Here is a 21,592-nt window from a genome sequence, read left to right as displayed (position 1 = left end):
AGGAGAGTGAACGAAATTTGGAAATGAATGATGATTTGCCTGCTTGTTTTGGATAAAAATGTTGAGAAGATCAAGAAGATAGATGAAGACTGCATGATACCATAGAAGATTTTGATGTTTATGTTAACTAATTAGTTGTAACTCCTAGAGATATCTATGTTACCATATTATAGGCTATACATTTCTGACTTTTATGCTTTATATACATACATTTTTTATGATATGGTTAAGTTTTATTTGATAAATAATAGTCCCAATTATAATGTGCCAAAATTATATATATTTCCCTTTAAATTTCTGACTTTATATATATTTTACTTTAAATTGATAAAAAAAACACTATCAGCAAAGGAAAAAAAAATTGACAAATAAATAAATAAATAAATGCTTCTCTTAGCGCTTTTTTTCCTTTATAAAGCGTTATCTAAACATAATGTTACATAGCGCTTTTAAAACAAAAACGCTGTCTTTAAACCTGTCTTAGATGGCTTTTTTTTTTGAAAGCGCTATCTAAGGAGACCCTTTGCTAGCGCTTTTTGACATAAAGCGCTATATAAACCATGTTTTAGCTAGCGCTTTATACATAAAAAAAGCGCTATATTACTTTTACCAGCGTCATTTACAGTAGCGCTTCAAAAGCGCTATCTAAAGCAAAAAAAAAGCGCTATATAAGCTCATTTTTGTAGTAGTGTAGTCATGCCTCTTGCCCTAAAAACAAAACAAAAGAATAAAGTTCAAGGGAGTTTGGGAACACTACGACTCTAGACACTTTATTAGCCCCCCCCCCCCCCCCCCCCCCCACACACACTTAGGGAAAGCATTGTCCTCAATGATTCAAAGAAAAAGAAATTAAAAGAGAAGAAGAAGTAGAGGAAGAAGAAAGAAGGAGTAGAAGAAGAGTAGTAGAAGAAGGGAAAAGAGGAAGAGGAAAGCTCACATGTTATTGAGGTCCATAAGGAGGACCTTGAAGTTGGAGGTGTTGCATCATCCGACGGAGCATCTCATTATTTTCATCATTGACATGGTTGCCCCATTGAACTTCATTGCGAAGGCCGGATATCTCAACACCTTGCCTTTGTTGCTCGGTGCTCATCCTCTCGATTTCATTGTGAATCCATGTCCATCTTTGATTTTCATTAAGCTCACCGGCTTCATGGCCATGGTGCCCCTCTTGGTGCAAATTAGCACTCTCTCCCATGTCATGCTGCAAGTTAGCACCGTCTCCTTCATCATCTTATTGTTCTAGAACCTACACATCATCAACATACAACCAATTTTCTTCCACCTCGGTGGTAGTCCGAGATGGGTTAGGCAATAAAAACATGATTGGCAAATTTAGCTTAAGTTGGTAATGTAGTGGTGGACGATGTTTAATGAAATTCATAGCAATGAGGGCTTCCCGGTTAAGCTTATTGTTTCCCTCAATTGGTTTGATTCCCTCATCCTCACTCACACCAAAACACCGAGCTATGTATGTAATGATGCCACCCACCACTATGTCTCCCCTACCGGCTGGTTTAGTAGCTACAAAGTCTAGGTAATCAATCAAATAAAAGCCAGTGTTGACGGGGTGGTTGTGGAGCATTGCCCATAACATGAACAACTCATCGGTTCTAGTATTTCCTAGCTCGGTTCTAACCCAAATAGTGCAAGCCATTACCCTTTGGAGGTACCTAAGTACGGGGTTGTGGATGTTGCTAGCTTTGTTGGCTCTAGGAACATAGTTGGAAACGCCGGTGATGCGGTTCCAAAAGGTAGCTGGGTCATAGTTATCCGGTTTTAGACTATCATCCCAATGATCATGAATATACCCCTCATTGACAAAACCTAAGGCTTCACAAAAGTGCCGAAGAGACATATTATAATCAATGTTCATTAACCGGAAAACAACTCTATGATTAGGGTTATCAAAATTCAACTTATCTTTGGTAAAAACAAGTGAGCTTAAAAATTCATAAGTAAAATTCTCATAACCCCTCATAGGTGTTAGCATATCAGTCCAACCTAGCCTACCCATCGACCTAAAAACATCATCTCTAAGCCCTAGCACTTGCAAATCATAGGAATCAGGATATCTAGAGGGATGTAAGGTTTTAGAAGTAAGAATTTTGTACCTGTCCCTTTGTTTGTTGTCTTTGAACTGAATTCCATGATTCTTGACTTGTGTTTGCTTCTTTAGGGGAGGACCGGAAGAACTTGCTGGTTCCTTTTCACTTCTTCTTCTTGAAGCCATTTGACCTTGGTTATGGTTGGTATGAAAGTTTGGGGTTTGGGAAGATTTTTGGTGGAAAGGATTGATTTAGGGTTGGGGTGGATGTTTAAGTAAGGTTTATGGGTTTAGTTATGGAGATTGGTTGAGGTTTTGTGGTGTTTGGGTTAGGTTTTGAAGGATTAGGGTTTTGGTGAATTATGGATTTGGATGGATGAAAGATGTTTTTGATTGGTGGTTTTTGTTTGGAATGATGTTTGTGATTGATTGGTGAAAGAATTGAGTGAATTGGTGAAGTTTCGAGGGAGATATGAAGGTTTGAAGGTTTGAAAGTTATGGAGGTTTAGAGAGAAGTTTGAAAGATGAAAGAGGGTTGTGGTTTGTGAATGAGGAAGAAGGAAGAAAAAAATTTATGTTATAGGATGTGTAGAGATCGGGCACGGCCGTGCCACCCTTGGCACGGGCCGTGCCAACTTTCTATGGCTCCATGGCTATTTTTGTTCACAAACCATGGCACGGCCGTGCCAACCTCAGCACGGGCCGTGCCAACCTTCTGGTAAGGAGGACTTCAAAAATTTTCAATTTCTTGATTTTTTTTCGAATCACACTTGGACAATTACCTACAAAACAACTTAAAACAAAGAAAAACAAAACAAAAGCAGTAAAATGTGTGGGTTGCCTCCCACGAAGCGCTCTTTTAATGTCATTAGCTTGACGGTTAGAAAGAGTCCTTAGAATGGATCAAAGATATCATATTGTGTAGATGACGTTATAAAACGTTCTTTCACAACATGATCGTTAAGCATGCAACAAGAGTAAAGAGCGGGACCCTTCATAACATTTTCCAACTCGTATCCTACCATTTGATCACTCACTTGAAAGACTATCCTACCAAGTTTTACATCAATGAGAGCTCCCGCGGTTGCGAGGAAAGGTCTACCTAGGATTATAGGGACGTCATCGTCCTCTTCAATGTCAACGACTACAAAATCAGTGGGGATGTATATCCCCTCTATCTTAACAGGTATGTCCTCGACAAATCCTACAAGTTTCATGGTAGAACGGTCAGCTAACTTTAATTCCATTTCAGTAGGCTTCAATTCTCCTATCCCTATCCTTTTAAGAAGAGACAAAGGCAGCAAACTAACACTAGCTCCTAAGTCACATAAGGCTTTGTTTATGGTTTCATTCCCAATTTCACACGGTATGGCAAAGCTACCTGGATCTCTAAGCTTAGGGGGTGCTTCTTGGATGATTGCACTAGTTTCCTTAGCCAAGGCTATTGTCTCATTATGCTCTATAGCCCTTTTCTTTAAAAAAATTTCCTTTAAAAACTTGGCATATAGAGGCATCCTAGACAAAGCTTCAGCAAAGGGAAGTTTAATGCAAATCTTCCTAAGTATGTTAACAAATTTTTCAAACTTACCCTCTAGTTTAAACTTATCAGGATTTAAGGGGGATGGAGTTTTGTTTTCTTCAAGTGGTTTTGCTTCTTCTATCACAACTTTATCACCTAAGGGCTTGACATTTTCTTTCCCAATGTTTTTAACCTTAGCAAAAGTTTCGCCTAACTTACTACCCCCAAAAGATATGACATTAACTTGGGCTTTGGGATTGGCTTCGGTTTGACCAGGAAAGATTCCCGGTGTTTGGGAAGAGGTAGCCACTTGTTGGGCTATTTAAGCAATTTGAGTTTCAAGCATTTTAGAGTGAGTAGCAATAGAATCAACCTTGGTATTGAGCTTGGAAAGAGAATCATTCAGAAATCCAGTTTGGTTTTTAAGTTCTTGAAGTTGTTTGTTTTGGTTGGCAATAGAATTTTCCAACAAAATTTCCAAATTGGATTTCTGAGTGAATCTTTGGTTGTTTGCATAACCGGGTGGTGCTACTTGTCCATAGGGATTTTGGTTTTTATAAAAATTTTGATTTTGTCTCATCCCTTGGTTGTATTGAGCATAATTCATTTGCTCAACACCGTTAATAGCACTACCTAGTTGGCAATCAACACCAGCATGACCAGTTATACCACATATTTCACAAGAAGGAGTAGAAACAGAATTGATAACACTAACATTGAGTTTTTCAAGTTTTTCAGTTAGTGTATCAATTTTAGAAGCAAGGTGGTCATAGTTAGAGACTTCGTGTATACCTGCCTCCTTTTTGGAGGGTGAAGAACTAGTGATGGCTCTCTCGTCGGTCCACTTGTAGTGATTTTGAGCCATGTCTTCAATCAAGGCATTCGCCTCCGTGTAATTCTTGTTCATAAGTGCTCCACCTGCAGCTGCATCAACAGACATCTTAGTGGTATAAGATAAGCCATTATAAAAAGTGTGGACTATAAGCCACTTCTCTAGGCCATGGTGGGGACAAAGTCTTAGCATTTCTTTGAAACGCTCCCACGCCTCATAGAGATTCCCCATCTTTTTGGTTGAACCGCGTGATTTGGTCTCTAAGTTTAGCGGTTTTAGATGGTGGAAAGAAACGGGCAAGGAATGCTTGCCTCATCTGATCGCATGAAGTAATGGAACCGACTTCGAGGGAATGGAACCAAGCACTAGCTCTATCCCTTAAGGAAAAGGGAAAGAGATGAAGTCTTACGGCTTCTTGGTTCTCCTTCATGGTTCCACTAATTCGTAGGAAAACAGAGATGTGAAGATTGGGATCCTCAGTGGGGGATCCCTGTAACACCCCGTTTTCCCAACTTGAAAATTTCATCATAAATCAGAGTATTTAAATCACAAACGGAATGTCACATACTTCTTAAAACCACAAAATAGATAATAATGATTATCTTTCAAAATTCAACGTCAAAATCTATAATCTAAAATCAAAGTCTTGGCACGCAGGCCTCATTAGAAAATCTCATCATTTTAATTCAATACTTAATCATAAAAAGGTTCATCAAGGACACGTAAGGAATAGAAGTAAAAGCAGGTTCCCATCCCGTTACGTATCAGAGCACCTAGACACAATGTGAGGAGTCTACTCACGAACACAGCTAGTCCTGGTTACCTGCAAGTTACCCATACGAAGGGCAACATTTTCAAGCAGAAGGGGTGAGATTTCACAGTCAATAAATTAAGCATATAATTCATTGAAATGCATTTAACAACATAAAATAGATTAAACATTTATCAATTATAATCATCAAATATCATCATTAGTTCGTAAACAATTATCATCTCTAATTCATAAGCAAAAATCATCATTAAATCATAATCAAGTATCATTATATATTTAACAACTTAAGACATCATAAGCATCAACATTAATAATCATTTAGTATCATATTATTATCATCATCAATCATAAACGGACATCATCATCAATATCATCATCAAATCATCATTAAATATAAGTTATGACGACTCTACAATGCAACTACAACTTCAACAACAACTTAGACAACTTTAACAACAACTTAGACAACTTCAACAACAACTTAGACAACTTCAACATGCATGTGGTACCACCAGGGCATTAAGCCCCCTTCGCTAAGGTCATATTTGGACCTGTCGGGCATTAAGCCCCCATCGCTAAGGTCATAAAGAACCTGTCGGGCATTAAGCCCCCATCGCTAAGGTCATAAAGGACCTGTCAGGCATTAAGCCCCCATCACTGACTATGCAACGACACAATCTTCCTACAACTTGGACAACAACGTGAACATCTTATACAATTCCATTAAAATGGACAACTTCTTAAATCATGACAACTTACAACTTAAACAACTTCGACTTCATTGACGACAACAACATCTTCGCATGATAATATCATTATTCATCAATCATCAACAACATCATATAATAATTCATCAATCTAAATAGTTGCAGCAATTCAAGCATAAGCACCCACAAATTTATCCATGACTTCAAATACCACATATTCACATAATTTAAATCAAGAGACACCTTAATAATGTTTCTAATTCTTCTTTTAACCTCCCACATCTAAATTTGCACATTAATTAATTATTCTCTCAAAGGGCTACAACCGTCGCGGTGAGCCCCGATTGAACTTTGGGAACACGACTTTCCTGTTCATCTCAATTAATTTACATTCATGATCTCGAACTCTTCTCTCTCACCCCATACCTAAATTGAAGCTTTCACACTAGACAAAAGGACCTGAAGAACTCCATAATGACAACGAACCCAACCTGTTGATCGAATACGTGTCTCATCTTAATTAATAATAGTGTCTAGTAACCCATCCAAGCAATAACCCAACAACACTAATAAATAAATTATTTACTATTACTTCAAAAGTTTAAACAAGTTAAAAACACTGTATTTTTTTTGTTTTTAGAAAAATAGGAATTAAGTGACTATCATTCAAGTCTCGGTTAAAGGAAGAAAAGAACAAGGTCGGCATGATATATATTTTCTAAATCAAATATGTTTCAAAGTAAACAAAACATTACTTTTAGGATCATAGTCATGAATGCACAGAACTAATGAGAATAGCATAAACTAGTAACATATCTAGGTCAACTAGTTTAGATATATCTAAATCTAAATTGTAGGCATCAAACACAGGAATTCAAATTTAAAAAAAATAAAAAGAATATAAAAGTTTCATTTGCAAATTTAGAAGGACCGGTGCCAATTCTTAAGACTCCAAATTGACAATAAAATTTAATAGTTATAACAAATAGTCAAATAAACAAGTATGATGCTATATTCTCGAGCTATCTCTATAAGTTGATTTTTATAAAAATTAGCAACCAAAGAAATTAAATATTGTAACTTTAATTGATTTCATTCCAATGTAATCAATTGCATATTCTATATCTATTATCATGGTACGGTTAAGTGTTCTCTTACATGTAAATTAAGTCTCAGCGCTAAAATCATAGCTTTGATAATTTTCATGTGTAAATCATCGGTGATAAAGAATGGACCTTCGACAACATAAAAAGAAAAGAACCTAACCGGTGAAAACAAAAGATCTCTCAAAGGGAATGGACAATAGGCAATCACGGTCGAGAAACCACAACTACAGTACCATCACAAGAATTAAGGAAACATCGGAACCCACATGAATATGCTACCTAGATTGAATAATAAAACTCCCTGTTACATCAGTTCAGCAGTTTTTTTTTCTCATCTAATCATTAATTCTCACTCAAACCCTAATTTCTCATAATCTCAACTCATCCTAAAACATGTTAGATGCAATCTAATGATCTACAGACTTAATATTAGTGAAAGATAGTCTCACCCTTACCTGGTTATTGCAGAAATCGACAGCCCCTTTTTGTTCTTCTCTTTTTCTGACTTTTCTCCCTTTTCTCCCAAAAGCGTTTCACGTACGTTGTAAAACTTATTCTCTCAACCTAATCCTCTATTTATAATACTTGTATTACTCTTCTCACCACTAAACTTACTCACCTCACAACACAGCCCCACTTGTTAGTAATTTTTTTTTTTCATATCTTATTTTATTTAATAACAAAATAAGTCACCCAACGTAACAACTTCACAAAATCATATACTCCTCATAATTCATTTATAAATCATATAAATCACTCAACTTCATGAATCATATAATTCACACACATCAATCATGTAAATCACTTAAATCATAAATCATATAAGCATATATTTATAAATATATTTAAAACCTCGCTAAATCAATTAAAAAATTAAGACGGGCGTCACAATCCCGAGAATTGGTTTTGCTGCACCAAGTTAAGTAGGGCAGGCTTAATTTCAAAATTGTCATCCTCAACCGTTGGGTACACAATAACAGCTTGTGGCTCAGCCGTAGACGGCGTTGCATACTCTTTGAGAGTGCGATTGGCCATGGCGGTGTTATTTTGTGCTGCTCTCCTTCTTCTATGTAAGAACCTTTCGATCTCGGGTATGAATACCGCTTGATTTCTAGTTCTTCGCATAAAAGGTTGAGAACCCAAGAAGTTAACGATAACAGAAAAATAAAAAGTTAAAAATAAAAAGAAAAGAGAAAGAAGAAGAGAGAATTCTAATCACTAAGAAAAAGCTAATTAAATTAGTTAACTCCCCGGCAACGGCGCCAAAAACTTGATAGGGCCAAACCGCAAGTGCACGGCCTATCGAAGTAATAGTAGTAAGTAGAGTTATCGTTCCGCTAGGGAGTTGTTCAACTTAATTAACTTTTAATGAATGATTAGAGGAGAGAAAGTTAATGAAAGAGAGTTTGATTGCTGAAGGTAAAAACAATAATAATAAAGGGCCTTAGGATCATTGGTTCATCATAATGACTAATCCTTTACTAGACAAAACCTAAACATCTAATTTCATGATTTACACACTAATTTCTAAAGACCGGTTTCCCTTAGCCCCTCACCTTTCCGACGAAAGTCCGGTGAGAGTTTACTTCTAGCAACCAAGCCTATTTCGCTGACATGATTACTAGAAGATGCATAGAGGATTGAAACTACTCTTTGTCTCAATAATTGCAAAGACTATTTCACTGTTTTGCAATTATTGTCTAGATTCACTTGTTCCAACATCAAGACTCCGCTCTCGCTTTATGAATTGATGTTTGGGATGATGGATTAACGTTTATCAAACCCTCCGCTTTCGCTTCCACAGTTTGATAATTGTTAATCCACGTTAAGACGGTGAATCTAGATTAGAAATTAGGGTTACATAGAAATTAGGGTTTAGACATGTTTTGTTTAGGATTGAGTCATTAGACTCCCCAACAATCCCAAGATGAAGAAGTCTACTCACTCATGTTCATCGTAGACATGGGGGAAGAAGAGAGAAAATAACAGTAAAGTAAATTGCGAAGAAAGTAAAGGGAAAATAAAGACTTTTATTAAAATAGCAATTGAAATAAACAAAGTAAAGGATGATTGTTTATGGTGGAGAGCTACTCTATTTATAGCTTTACATCTGACTTAGAAACTAAGCAACTAAAAGGATAAAACGGTAAAGCTGCAACAGGGTAACTTGGGCTTGAAGAAAAGCAGCAAAACAGGTCCTGGAGACGGGCACGGCCGTGCCACATGTTGGCACGGGCCGTGCCAAGCTTCTGACTTTGGGGGAACATATTTTTGTCCCGTATCTTCGTATTCTTGCGCTGTATTTGCTCCAGTCCTCTTTCTTTTGCTCCAAGGCACCTTCCACCATATATTTATTCCTAAAATAAAATAAAACACAATTTGAAGTAAAATATTCTAAACTAAAATAAAATGTAATAAAATAAAATCAAATCTAAAATAAAACTAAACTAAATAAGGCAATAAATAAGACTATCTATGACTCATCACTTATCCCCTCGTTTCCATTGTTTAAAATGATACTGTCGATTCAAGTTTGCTAGAAAAAAAAATAACAAGGTCACTTCATGAACTTAGCCCCTAAATCATCTTATCATGCATGCTTGAATGAATTTCGCCAAAAGTACAAAAAAAGGAATAATGAAGTCTTATTATTGTGAAATGAACATGGGTTATAATGATTCCTGCATTGTAACATATTACTCATCCCATCTCCCCGTAAGCATGTGGTCAGGGGCTTGATTCCTGACTCATGTATATGGAAGAAATTCGATTGAAAAGGAAGAATTCATCTTGTGTAACCCACAAGTTTCTCGATGAAGAATCATTGCTAAGCGGCAGAGGAAACTTCGTACAATATCATGATAATCCAAAATATATATATATATAGGGTTATGTTACAAGACACCCTTTGGTGGTGTCTTTTATCAAGCAACACCTTAAGGTGTGATTTTCATTTTCACTTTTTAGTTATAACTTTGCTAAAAGACACCTTCATAAAAGTAAGTTGGTGTCTTTTCGCAAAAGCTCATAGAGTAACTTGATAAAAGACACCTTCACAAAAGGTGTCTTCTATCTTATTCAAAAAAAAAAGGCGTCTTCTATCATAACCCATATATATATATATACTATCCTACCTATAAATAATAGCGAAAATTGACCGGCATCATCACAAAAGAATCAACAAGACAAAGTTCAACTTTCAAAGTCCCGTCCTATCTATATTTCCTCTAATTACTCTTTTATCTTTTTTTCTATTAAAACTCTTGATAGGAAAGTGATCATGGCAAGCACACTTAGTATTCCATCTCACACTAGAACTTGGGTTTACTCTCAATATGGTAACATAGAAGATGTTCTAAAGTTTGATCCTAATGTACCTACACCACACCCCAAGGAAGATCAAGTGCTGATCAAGGTTGTGGCTGCATCTCTTAATCCTGTTGATGTTAAGATGGCTCTTGGTCATTTCAAGGACATTGATGTTGGAATATTTTATTATTTAATAATATTCAAATATCATTATGTGGGCAAATATCGTAATAATAATTATATTAGTTATTTATCAATTTAGAGCCTTAATTGATTAGTGATCAAATTAAGTAATAAGGCTAATTAGATTTCTATTTTGGATAATTAATTATTTAATTTAAGTAATAAGGCTAATTAGATTTCTATTTTGGATAATTAATTATTTAATTAGTTGATATGGACTCAATGAGTGGATGTCCGGATGTCCCATTAACGGAATAATGGGAAACCCTAATGGCCATCTAATATAAAAGAGGTTATGGTCCCCAATACACCGTACACGGCAATACTCTCTCTGCTCCCCATCTGAAGAGAACTTGAGGCATAAAGATACCAGTTGAGGAAGAACCAAATTAGCCGCCGCTAACCTTGCTGTGTGTTTCAGATTATCACATCCTCTCTCGGTTTACGGTTGATGTTGAAAGAGGGTTGTTATGAAAGCTTTATCCAGGTATTCCTAATACACTAATTCTTAATATCCTTGATAAATCAAACATGTCGTAGATGCGATCATAATCATGTTCAATGTTTTGTTTGCTTATTGATTCATAATTGTTGAATATGTTTTATGAAATCTGTTTTTATTAAGACCTAAATTTCCAACAAGTGGTATCAGAGCGGTCTTCATGTTTGATTTATTAGGATGGTTGTATTCTGCCATTATTTGTTATTATATACGAATCCTAATTTTATGTTCGAAAGCACGACACAAATTTTTCGTTTTGGTTTTACATGAGCTGAAGTTGCTTTCGTTTTTTTTTTTAAGTGGATTCATAAACAAGTAAATATTGGTTTATAGCAATATCTTGGATGAATACGAGATATACATTGATTTTGATTTAATCAATTTTTCTTTATGGCCATATGTGCGTTCTATTTTTTTCAAACTCTTTCCTGGATGACTTAATTTACTTGAACGATTCCAGTTAAAGGTGGAAAAGTAATTCCTTAGCCATCGGTCATCTTGACTTTCGTTTCAAAATACCGTTCTTAGTCTTTAATAATTTTATAAATCCCGATTTCTGGAAATAAGGAATTATGAATTGTTGATTATATGTGAAACAAATTGAATTTCAAAGTTAAATTCTTTTTTGGTTAAATTTTGAGAATACTTTGGTTTTGAAAATCGAACTCAGATTCAATTTGGCATTCAGTTAATTTTCAAATCAAGAAGTTATTGGAATCATTTAAATTTAGCTATTCCAATTTTTTTTTAGTTGGTTTGTTTTGGTTTCTATTCATTCGGTTTCAATACCACTAATTTGGTTTTGATTAAATTAAGGATAATATTTAACTTTTTTTTTAGTTGGTTTGTTTTGGTTTCTATTCATTCGGTTTCAATACCACTAATTTGGTTTTGATTAAATTAAGGATAATATTTAACTTTGTATATAAAGCTAAGGAAAATAAAGTTTGGCTCACTTGTTTTATATTTTATGGTTCACACACTTATGTTTGATCATATTGATTTGTGTTTAATGATCAAAATTTTCTTGTGGCCATAATCAATGGGGATTACTGTTGTGTTTATAAGCTTTAGATCCTTGACATTATTTTGTGTGTGTGGATAATATATGTGCTATATCCATCTTTTGGTCCAGTAAAAGAGATGATCCTTTATATTTACACTTGCGGGTTATTCATGGATTTCATAAAGAAAATTGCTTCAGATTTTGGATTATGTGTGACCTTTTGAAAAAATAAAGATTTGGATTTTATTTTGATTTTGGTGATTTGATTTTATATTAAATCATTTGGTAAAAGTAATTTTCAAATATTGTTATCATATCATGCAACTTGATTTTCATTTGAAATTAGTTTTGATTCACAAGATTTCCTACATAAAGTTTATTTTAAGAAGTAGGTAAATAAAGAGTTAAAATATATTTGTGATATATAAGTTGCCTTTTAATAATGAATCTCAAAATATTATGAAAGAACTTTGTAGTACATGATTTACATATTTGATTCTTCTAACTTTGGAAAATATGGAGTCTAGAGTTGTTTGTTTATTTTTAAGCATATAATGATTTGTTTTCTTTATGTTGAAAATAATTGGTTCTAGAATTATTTGTTCCTTTATTTAAAGAATCATTAAGTGTATATGTGAATCAATTGTGGCATGAATATTTTGGTGTATATAAAATTCAATTTTCTTTTGGTTTGAAATTGAATATATTTTTTTTTCTTATAGCATGATTATGATGTTAAAGTTTATTGTTATTAAGTTTTCTACAATAATATTTTATCTTATCATGCATTTTGAATATATTTCATGCTATGTTTGTTGTTGCTTTTATGTGATATATGTAAATGTATTGTCATACACACATGATGTGATTTGTGACTTTCATCTTCTTTCAAATTCGTGAATTATTTGTCTTCACACTTAAGGGTTGTTGAGTGACCTTATGGTTACTTAGCAACATAATGGACTAATTCAACCTACATTATGTCAGTAGTGCCTTGTAAATTTAAGACCATTCCCATTTAATTTACTGTAAAATGTCTAGTAATTGCGGTTGTTTTGGTTGAAACAACATGTTGCCATAGTAACCTCTGTTGTGTAGATTTGATTCAACTGAACTTACAAAAAACGTAGTATGGAATTATTCATGTGAGTTGTCGTCGGCCCTAAGGAAGGCACAACTTGGCCGGATAGTTTCGTGCATATGATAATAAATGTGTGGTGATTATAAAGTAATTTTCCATGTGAATAATAGGATACCCTAAGGTGACTACTATTTGACAGGACTTATCACCTCATTTAATATATATTAAGATTATCTAGTAATTGCGGTTGAGACGGTTGAAACAATAATGTTGCCCAAGTAACCTCTGTTGCGTAGATTCGACTCAACTGAAGTTACAAAAGATGTAGTGTGTAATTATTTATACGAGTTGTCGTCGGCCCCAAGGAAGGCACAACTTGGCCGAATACTTACATACCTGTGATGGTAAATATGTGGTGATTATAACGTAATTATCCATGTGGATAATAGTATGCCCAAAGGTGACTATTATTTGACAAGACTTATCACCAATGTTTGATCATTACATTGAGAGTACCGCTTGCATTTAATTCTTAGCAATCCAAAGATTGTGTTTTAATGGTGCGCTTGGTATCTTGTTAAGGTCTTTTATTTACAAATAAAGAAGCACGTTTCTTTAATATTTTACTGACATGCGTGATGATGTTGTGTTGGTGTAAACTTATTTAAATATTTAAGAGTTTACATTCACATATATTATGATAAACATATGACAATTATAAGAATTTATTCTTTGTCAAAGTAAATTGTCCTTGTTTGATCATTGCTGTAAAATATCACTAGCAATTGATATTATTGTTTAAAGACTTGATATTGATGGTGCACTAGGTATTTTGATGAGTACTTTAACTACTCTCTTTTTTTTTGTTGAAGGAAGTACTTTTACTACTCTTGTTCTCTTTAAATTAATATAGTTTATGTATATGCTAATTTGAGTTAAATTCTAATATAGGATTTAAAGAATAACATTGATATTGTTCTTGGATCTAAACCTTAGATAAGGATGGTAAAACTCACATTCTCTCACAAATTCAGTACCCAATGTGAGAATCAAGTTTGACAAGTGAGTATACACCAAATTCTATAGGTCACATGTGATCATAAAGCTAAGATATCATATATATTTGAGGTGTTATTTAAGAAGACATATTTATGTCATATTTTCTTTGCTTAAACTAAAGTGCTTTTAAAGCAATATAGAGAAAGACAAGCTCTCATTGGAGAGTGAGTATTTCATTAAGATTTTAGGCAAAGAAAATATTAGGAGCACATTATGTAAATATTTAATCTTGCTGAGACGCTGTAATTTCGGCTATCAGATGACTTGTTCGAAAATTCAGTAATTTCGACTATCATATGACATGTTCGAAAATTCAGCATTTAGTACTCTTTGCACAATTAAGTTCATAACTGTTAAAGTTAGAAATGATCCTTTAAAGAATCAATTCATAAAGTGTGCAAATAAAGAAAAAGTTGAAGCTAGAGACAATAAAACAGTGCTCATTCGGAAAATACCTCAAAAGATAAGGGAAAATAAAGAAAGGTATTCTTGACTGACTTATGTTCAATGATGTTGAAAGATATATCAATTTAGAATGGACAAAGTCGATAAAGATTATTTTATTCAATTTCAAACTATTTTTAGATTGTCATTACTAGCTTAATTTTGTATTTAAAAGACAGTTTGGTGAATCATTATTTGAATTAATTTTTGTTTTAATTTCTTTTTGAATAAATCAAGATATTTTGAGTTTTATTTTTAAATGATGATTCAATGTGTCTTTTAAGTTCAATTATTAGCGTCAATTCAGTTATGACTTATGACATTCTATAATGTTTAAGGGTTTGAAAACTATAAAAAAAATTGTCCCACAAATTAAGGAAATTTTGAGACATAAATTGTTAAGTTTTCTTGAGGATATTGAGTTTTGGGAGAGATATGGTAATAGAACAAAATTGAATGAGGAAGAATTAGTTCTAAACTAATTCATATAGTTACTATTATTATAGTATATTTGGATCCTCAAGAGGACATTATTGTTATACCTCTCAATCAAGTTAAGAAACTATTTCATATAGATCAAACTCAACACCCTCAAGAACTAGGGATTCTAGTGTCATTAAGAATTGACTGAAAAGAGAAATTCTATTTAGTATGTTTGAAAGACTCTATTAAGACAGTCATGATACTAGTTTGCTTACTATAATTATGGAGCTGCATAAGATAGATTTAAATATAGTGTTTCTTAATGGTGACATTAATGATACAATATGGTGCAGCTGAATAAAACTTTTGTATCAATTGATACAGAGTAAATGGTTTGCAAAGTCATGATCCACTTATATGTTAAGAAATTTGTCTCTTTAGTGTTACCAAAAAATTCTCATAAAGTAATTGTCTCATTTGGTTTTGAGATAATATTATGGAGAATTGTGGATTTAGCAAGTTCAGTGGAGTTTATATTCCTAGTTTAATATGTCAATTTTATTTTATTTAGCCAACGATGATATATGTTTGTTATGTGAAACCAAGGAAATCTCTAACAAAAGTTAGTGATGAAAGATCGTAGGGACACCTCTTTTGTATTAGGCATTTCAATACTTAGAGATTCTTCTCAAGGTATTATTCGGATATCACAAAAGAGTTATATCAATAAAGTTGAAAATGAAATGACATAACTTTTGGATGACCTCAATCACCGAGAGAGACTTTTCAGTCTCAAATATTACCCATTAGGAAATTTATGAATTTAGAAATTTAAGTATTTTCCTACACTTTGCCTATAAGATTTTTATGTATGACTTTATTATTCGCATTTGGAAATAGCGTATATAATAAGATTGTTTGGCATATATTTGAGCAATTTAAAATTTGAATTGTTGAAAAAGCAACCATAAGATTTATTAAAGTGAACAAGAGAGTTTATGCTCACATCAGAGATCTGACAATTTGGAGATCATCTATGTGTCAGACTTTGGCTTTTGGATGTAAGTAGATAATACACATCCTAACTCAAGAAATGACTGTAAGTATTTATGTCACTTGGTTGCATATTGTTAAGGTATTGAAAGACCACTCAAGTTATATAATGACATAATTCAGTCGTATAGTTGTTTAACAACAAATTTCTAAAAATTCATTACCATATAGATTATTGTTGTTAAATGATAGAACATGTAGAGACAAATTTTATGCTAGCTGATCCACTAATCTAAGACTTGACACATAAGGTCTTTCATATGGTTGTTGTCATTAAGGATATCTTGGATTAGTGGGAGTCTCTTTTATTTTATGTTCTATACTTTTGTTTTAGTATCGATACAAACTTTATGTTTTGTTTTTCTGCAGAAATAAAGTTCATGAGGTTATTTTGTTATAACCATTTCTGTATCATTCTGCGCAAATACTAAATTTGCAAACTTCAGTTTGATCTCACTAAAGTTTTCAGTTGGATCAGTTGGAAATAGGCATGATTTAGAGATCACATTACATGAAATTTTCATGCCACTCATCCATATCAATCTATGTCATCAAGTGCATTGATATGGTGGTCGTCGGGGTTCCGTCACGTTATATGTAAGTGACGACAGCCGCGGTGGTCCCATTATTAATGTATGAGGTGGACCAGATTGTACGGTTGAAATCTAAAGATAAATAACATTCGGACGCGCGCCTAAAGAATTCTGGTATAATTATTAAGATATGTAGCCCAAGTGGGAGATTGTTCGAATATTTTATTATTTAATAATATTCAAATATCATTATGTGGGCAAATATCGTAATAATAATTATATTAGTTATTTATCAATTTAGAGCCTTAATTGATTAGTGATCAAATTAAGTAATAAGGCTAATTAGATTTCTATTTTGGATAATTAATTATTTAATTAGTTGATATGGACTCAATGAGTGGATGTCCGGATGGCCCATTAACGGAATAATGGGAAACCCTAATGCCCATCTAATATAAAAGAGGCTATGGTACCCAATACACCGTACACGACAATACTCTCTCTTCTCCCCATCTGAAGAGAACTTGAGGCATAAAGGTACCGGTTGAGGAAGAACCAAATTAGCCGCCGCTAACCTTGCTGTGTGTTTCAGATTATCACCTCCTCTCTCGGTTTACGGTTGATGTTGAAAGAGGGTTGTTATGAAAGCTTTATCCAGGTATTCCTAATACACTAATTCTTAATATCCTTGATAAATCAAACATGTAGTAGATCCGATCATAATCATGTTCAATGTTTTGTTTGCTTCCGCTATTGATTCATAATTGTTGAATATGTTTTATGAAATCTGTTTTTATTAAGACCTAAATTTCCAACAATTGATTCTCCTTTACTAGTAAGATTTCAATTAAATTTAACACATCCCACTTCAGACCGGGACCAATGACAGACAGGGATAGGCTTAGGCACCTGAGAATTCAAAGGAATGCCAAACAGTTGAGACAATCTAAGATCAGCCATAGTTGAGTCATTTAAGCTAATTAACATACTAACATTTGTCATTCAAAAAAAAAATCTTTGTTGCTATAATAAGAATAAAAGAAATTTTTCCTAACAAAGAAGCATAAAGCGTCCTGGCAAGGAGAAAGCTAATTAACATACTAACATTTGTCATTAAGAAAAAAATCTTTGTTGCTATAATAAGAATAAAAGAAATTTTTCCTAACAAAGAAGCATAAAGCCACTCTTGCAATTAAGAATTTTCACTTTGATTCTAACTATTATATTCTCCTTAAACATATATAAACAATAGTGCAAGACTTATTAATAAACCATTCTCTCAAAAAAAAAAAAAGACTTATTAATAAACCATATCTAAGAGTATTTTGAGTAACTCCAAGGCTATGGTAGAATCAGTTTCAAGCCAAATGTCGGTAAAGTGTAACTCCAAGGCTTTTTCAATGGCTACCATACAAGCATTGAATTTTGCCCTAAGGGGAGAGGCATAGCCTATGTTATGAACCAAAGCGCCTAAGAAAGTAGACCTGTAATCTCTTAAAACAAAACCAATGGACCCGCAAGGGGGGTCCCAAAAGCAGAACCATCACAATTAAATTTAACACATCCCACTTCAGACCGGGACCAATGACAGACAGGGATAGGCTTAGGCACCTGAGAATTCAAAGGAATGCCAAACAGTTGAGACAATCTAAGATCAGCCATAGCAGCGGCACCATGAGTAAGAGCAAGATGAAAACTAAGTTTAACCTCTGACTGAATGATATTGAGCATAGTGCTTATGGTGGACTGCTTGTCATTGAAATATCTGTTATTTTTTTCAAGCCAAATACACCATATGGTATGAAGAATAGAAGAATTAACAATCTGATGCGCCAATTTGCCACCAACTCCGACACTACTCAGAACAAGAGAGAGACCAGAAGTGAGATCCATATGCTGACCACTACCCTTGCTAAGCCAATCCCAAAGCTGAGCTGTAACCGGACAATGGAGGAAAATATGATTGGAGGACTCAGATTGTTTCCTGCAAAAGCAACATATGGACACTATATAACAACCTCTTTTCCTCAAATTTTCATCATTGGGGAGCCTATCATGAAGGAGCCTCCAACTTATGAAAGCTCTAGTAGGAGGAACGTAGGAGTTCCAAATGAGCTTGTCCCAATGAACCTTAGTACCATGGCTGACCATAGATGAGTAGGCAAGCTTATTGGACAGGGCACCATCAGTGGAAGCGGTCCAAATAAGCCTATCCTCGGTGGGGTCAATAAGAAGAGTGATATGGAATATCTTATCAGTGAGAGCACTATCTTTGATTCTGAAATAAGAGGTTAGATTCCAAGAGCCATGATGTAGTTAGAGACTGTCATATCTAAACAATGATGTAAATCTGCAGGAATCTGCCAAATATCCATTATCGGTCTCTCTATAACCATCTATCCTTCCAAAAAGACACTTTAACTCCATTTCCAATTGTCCAAGTGAAATGCATGTTAACAATATTAACCATTTACTTCATGCCAGCCCAAATAGAGGAATGTATGTGATAAACTTTAGGTTTGCCAGAAGTAAGGAGCTTATGTGAGTTTGATAAAACGGACATGAAATCAAACAATGCATCTCTCTTCTTTCAATTCTTTATTTTATTTTAATGAAATATAATTTTGTAAAATGACTTATAATCTCTCTTTCTCACTCAAAAGTAATTACATGTCTTAATTTTTGTGAAATGACCAAATAACCTATAATTTTTTAGAGTTATGTTAGGTTGACACTCCTATTTTCCATCCTACCTTTATACACATGCTTATGTGGCAAAAATACAATAAAAAACTAAAAATAAAATGAAATGTAAAAAAGGAGAAAAGACAAAATGACAAAACAACACTATTTATCTCTCATCCTCTCTTTCCTCTGCCCATTTTCTCTCTGTTTCCGATCACCATATAAACTGCCACCATCTTTGATCTTTCTAGTGGCCAATTTATTCCCGTTCTTGCTACTTGGTAACTTCCTTGTTCCCTTAATCCTATAAACCGCCGCCATCTTTGATCTTTCCGGTGACCTTGATTCCGTCGCCGAAGAGAGAAGGGGAGAGAGAGCGAGAGAGAGAGAGAGAGAGAGAGAGAGAGAGAGAGAGAAAAGGTGTGAGATCTGGTATCAAGGTCGGCGGAGACAAGGTGGATTAACGGTGGAGGTAGTAGGCAAAAAATGAGGAAGAGAAACTGACCTTTTGTTCTTTTTTTATTTAGATGAGAAAAAAAAAAGTGCCACATAAGAGTGGGAGGAGGTTTGTATGCCACATGGAGGTGATGAGACAGCGGAGAGAAGGGTGAGGGAGCGGCGGACGACAACAGTGATGGTGGAGGAGAGAGGGACGATGAGGGGAGATGAAGAGAAAACGTGCTGATTTTATTTGGGCCTTTTTTTTATTTTTTTTTTATAAGGTTTATATGTGCTTTGACAAAATTGCCCTCAATTAAGTGTTGAAATATCAAAATTACCCTACCATTTGGGGGGTGTATAAGGGTGGGTTGCCAGCTATATATTTCAACCTATCAATGCTCAATTTTTTACATGAGGAATGCTAGCAACTTATATTCTAACACACACTTTTCAACACTCTCTTTGATTGGTTAAATTCACATGAGTCCCAAAAAATCATGTAGGTCCCTTATAACTTTGATGGGTCCCATTTAAATTTTAACCAATCAAAGAGAATGTGTTGAAAAGTGTGTGTTAGAATGTGTGTTGCTAGCATTTATCTTTTTACAGTCTATATTTTCATTTAAAAAGAAATTACTTTTACCTCTCGAAAGACAATGGTTCGAACTTCGACACGTATTTTGAAACGGAAGGAGTACCACTTTCATTAATGATGACATGATGATTGACTCAAATGTCTTAGTTGGAATAAATGATCATAATAGTAACATCATTTATTCCAACGAAGACTTGTCAATCAAGCGTTACTTCATTAATGAGAGTGGACCAATTTTTTTTGGAAATGAGGGACTAAAATTTCTGCTAACATAAAATAGGGGAAATAAAAGTGCATTTAAGCCTTCAATTTTTATTTATCCATATATTTTTAATTTTCAATTAACAAAGATTAGATAACTATAATTCCAAATCTCATCTCTTTCAATACATTTCATTTCCTTTAGTTTTTAAACTTTTTGATTTTTTTTCTTCTAAGAAGTTAAACTAATCTACCAAAATTAGTTCTCGGGAGAATAACTTTTGTCACTTATACAACATATTTCCACATGGTAAAGCATTAGAAGCATAATGTTTTAAATTGAATCAAATTTATAAGTGGCAATTTTTCTATGAAATATCCATTAGAAGAATCTAGTGGAGAGAGAAAGATTAAAAAAAGAAAGAACTCGAATACAGCAAGACAAAGACTTCAACAAAGGTTGTTAATGAGAAAACGAAGAATTAAAAGCCTAAGAAACTTGATGGTCCTGGTAGTTTTTCAATTTCATACATCAATCAAGAAAGTTAAATCGTTAACACATTAAAAAAGGTTATTTAATCCTTCACAAAGGCAAAAGCTAAATCTAGAACCTCTTGATGAAAGGGATGAAGAAGTGTTTGGAAGAAAAATTTTGACCCTCAAAATCATCAAAGCTTCAAACATCAACAACTTAGAAAAATACAGTTTCTACTCAGAAGTTACTGTGAGATCGATATCATTTTATTATGCAAATAAAGACGTGCAATTTTAGGTTTATCAGCTAGCATTGCGATTCAATATTTGATTTTTGACTGTAAAACTAGTCCTATTCTTAGCAAGTAACATCCACAGATGAATTATTATAAATTCGTGTTTAAAAACTCTTTTCCTAGCACTTAATAAATCAAAAGAACATTTTCAAAGTTATGTTGGAGCAAAGTAAGAAATTGGAAGAAAAAAAAGGAAAATAGAAAATGATATTATGGTAAAAATCAAAATCATCCTATATTGTTTACCAAAAACACCGATAAACACCTGCCTAACTATTTAGACATTTTTGTTAGTTGAGTCAGGCCTTGTGGACTATAATGTAG

At 33.9% G+C, this 21,592-nt stretch overlaps 1 protein-coding gene, 1 long non-coding RNA gene and 1 other non-coding gene across 3 annotated transcripts; 1 reads left to right on the top strand and 2 right to left on the bottom strand.

Moving 5' to 3' along the window:
- The first annotated feature begins 4,561 nt into the window (after positions 1-4,561).
- LOC146913724 (small nucleolar RNA R71) lies at positions 4,562-4,666 on the top strand. The gene has a single exon (XR_015017095.1). It is a non-coding gene; the product is annotated as a small nucleolar RNA R71 (small nucleolar RNA).
- Positions 4,667-4,938: 272 nt separating this feature from the next.
- Positions 4,939-7,868, bottom strand: LOC146913723 (uncharacterized). The gene is made up of 2 exons (XR_015016424.1): positions 7,439-7,868; positions 4,939-5,221 (listed from the first exon to the last, which is right to left on the bottom strand). It is a non-coding gene; the product is annotated as an uncharacterized LOC146913723 (long non-coding RNA).
- A 10,202-nt stretch (positions 7,869-18,070) lies between these two features.
- Positions 18,071-19,582, bottom strand: LOC146913722 (uncharacterized). The gene is made up of 2 exons (XM_085720975.1): positions 19,480-19,582; positions 18,071-18,846 (listed from the first exon to the last, which is right to left on the bottom strand). The coding sequence occupies exons 1-2, from the start codon at positions 19,580-19,582 to the stop codon at positions 18,071-18,073; spliced, it is 879 nt and encodes a 292-aa protein (XP_085577101.1).
- Positions 19,583-21,592: the final 2,010 nt, after the last annotated feature.

This window comes from Medicago sativa, chromosome 6 (assembly GCF_051527215.1).
Source record: "Medicago sativa cultivar Bolivia chromosome 6, Bolivia_mono, whole genome shotgun sequence".
Lineage (NCBI taxonomy): Eukaryota > Viridiplantae > Streptophyta > Magnoliopsida > Fabales > Fabaceae > Medicago > Medicago sativa.
The sequence above is the reverse complement of the archived record's forward strand: the minus strand, read 5'-3'. Positions and strand labels throughout refer to the sequence as shown.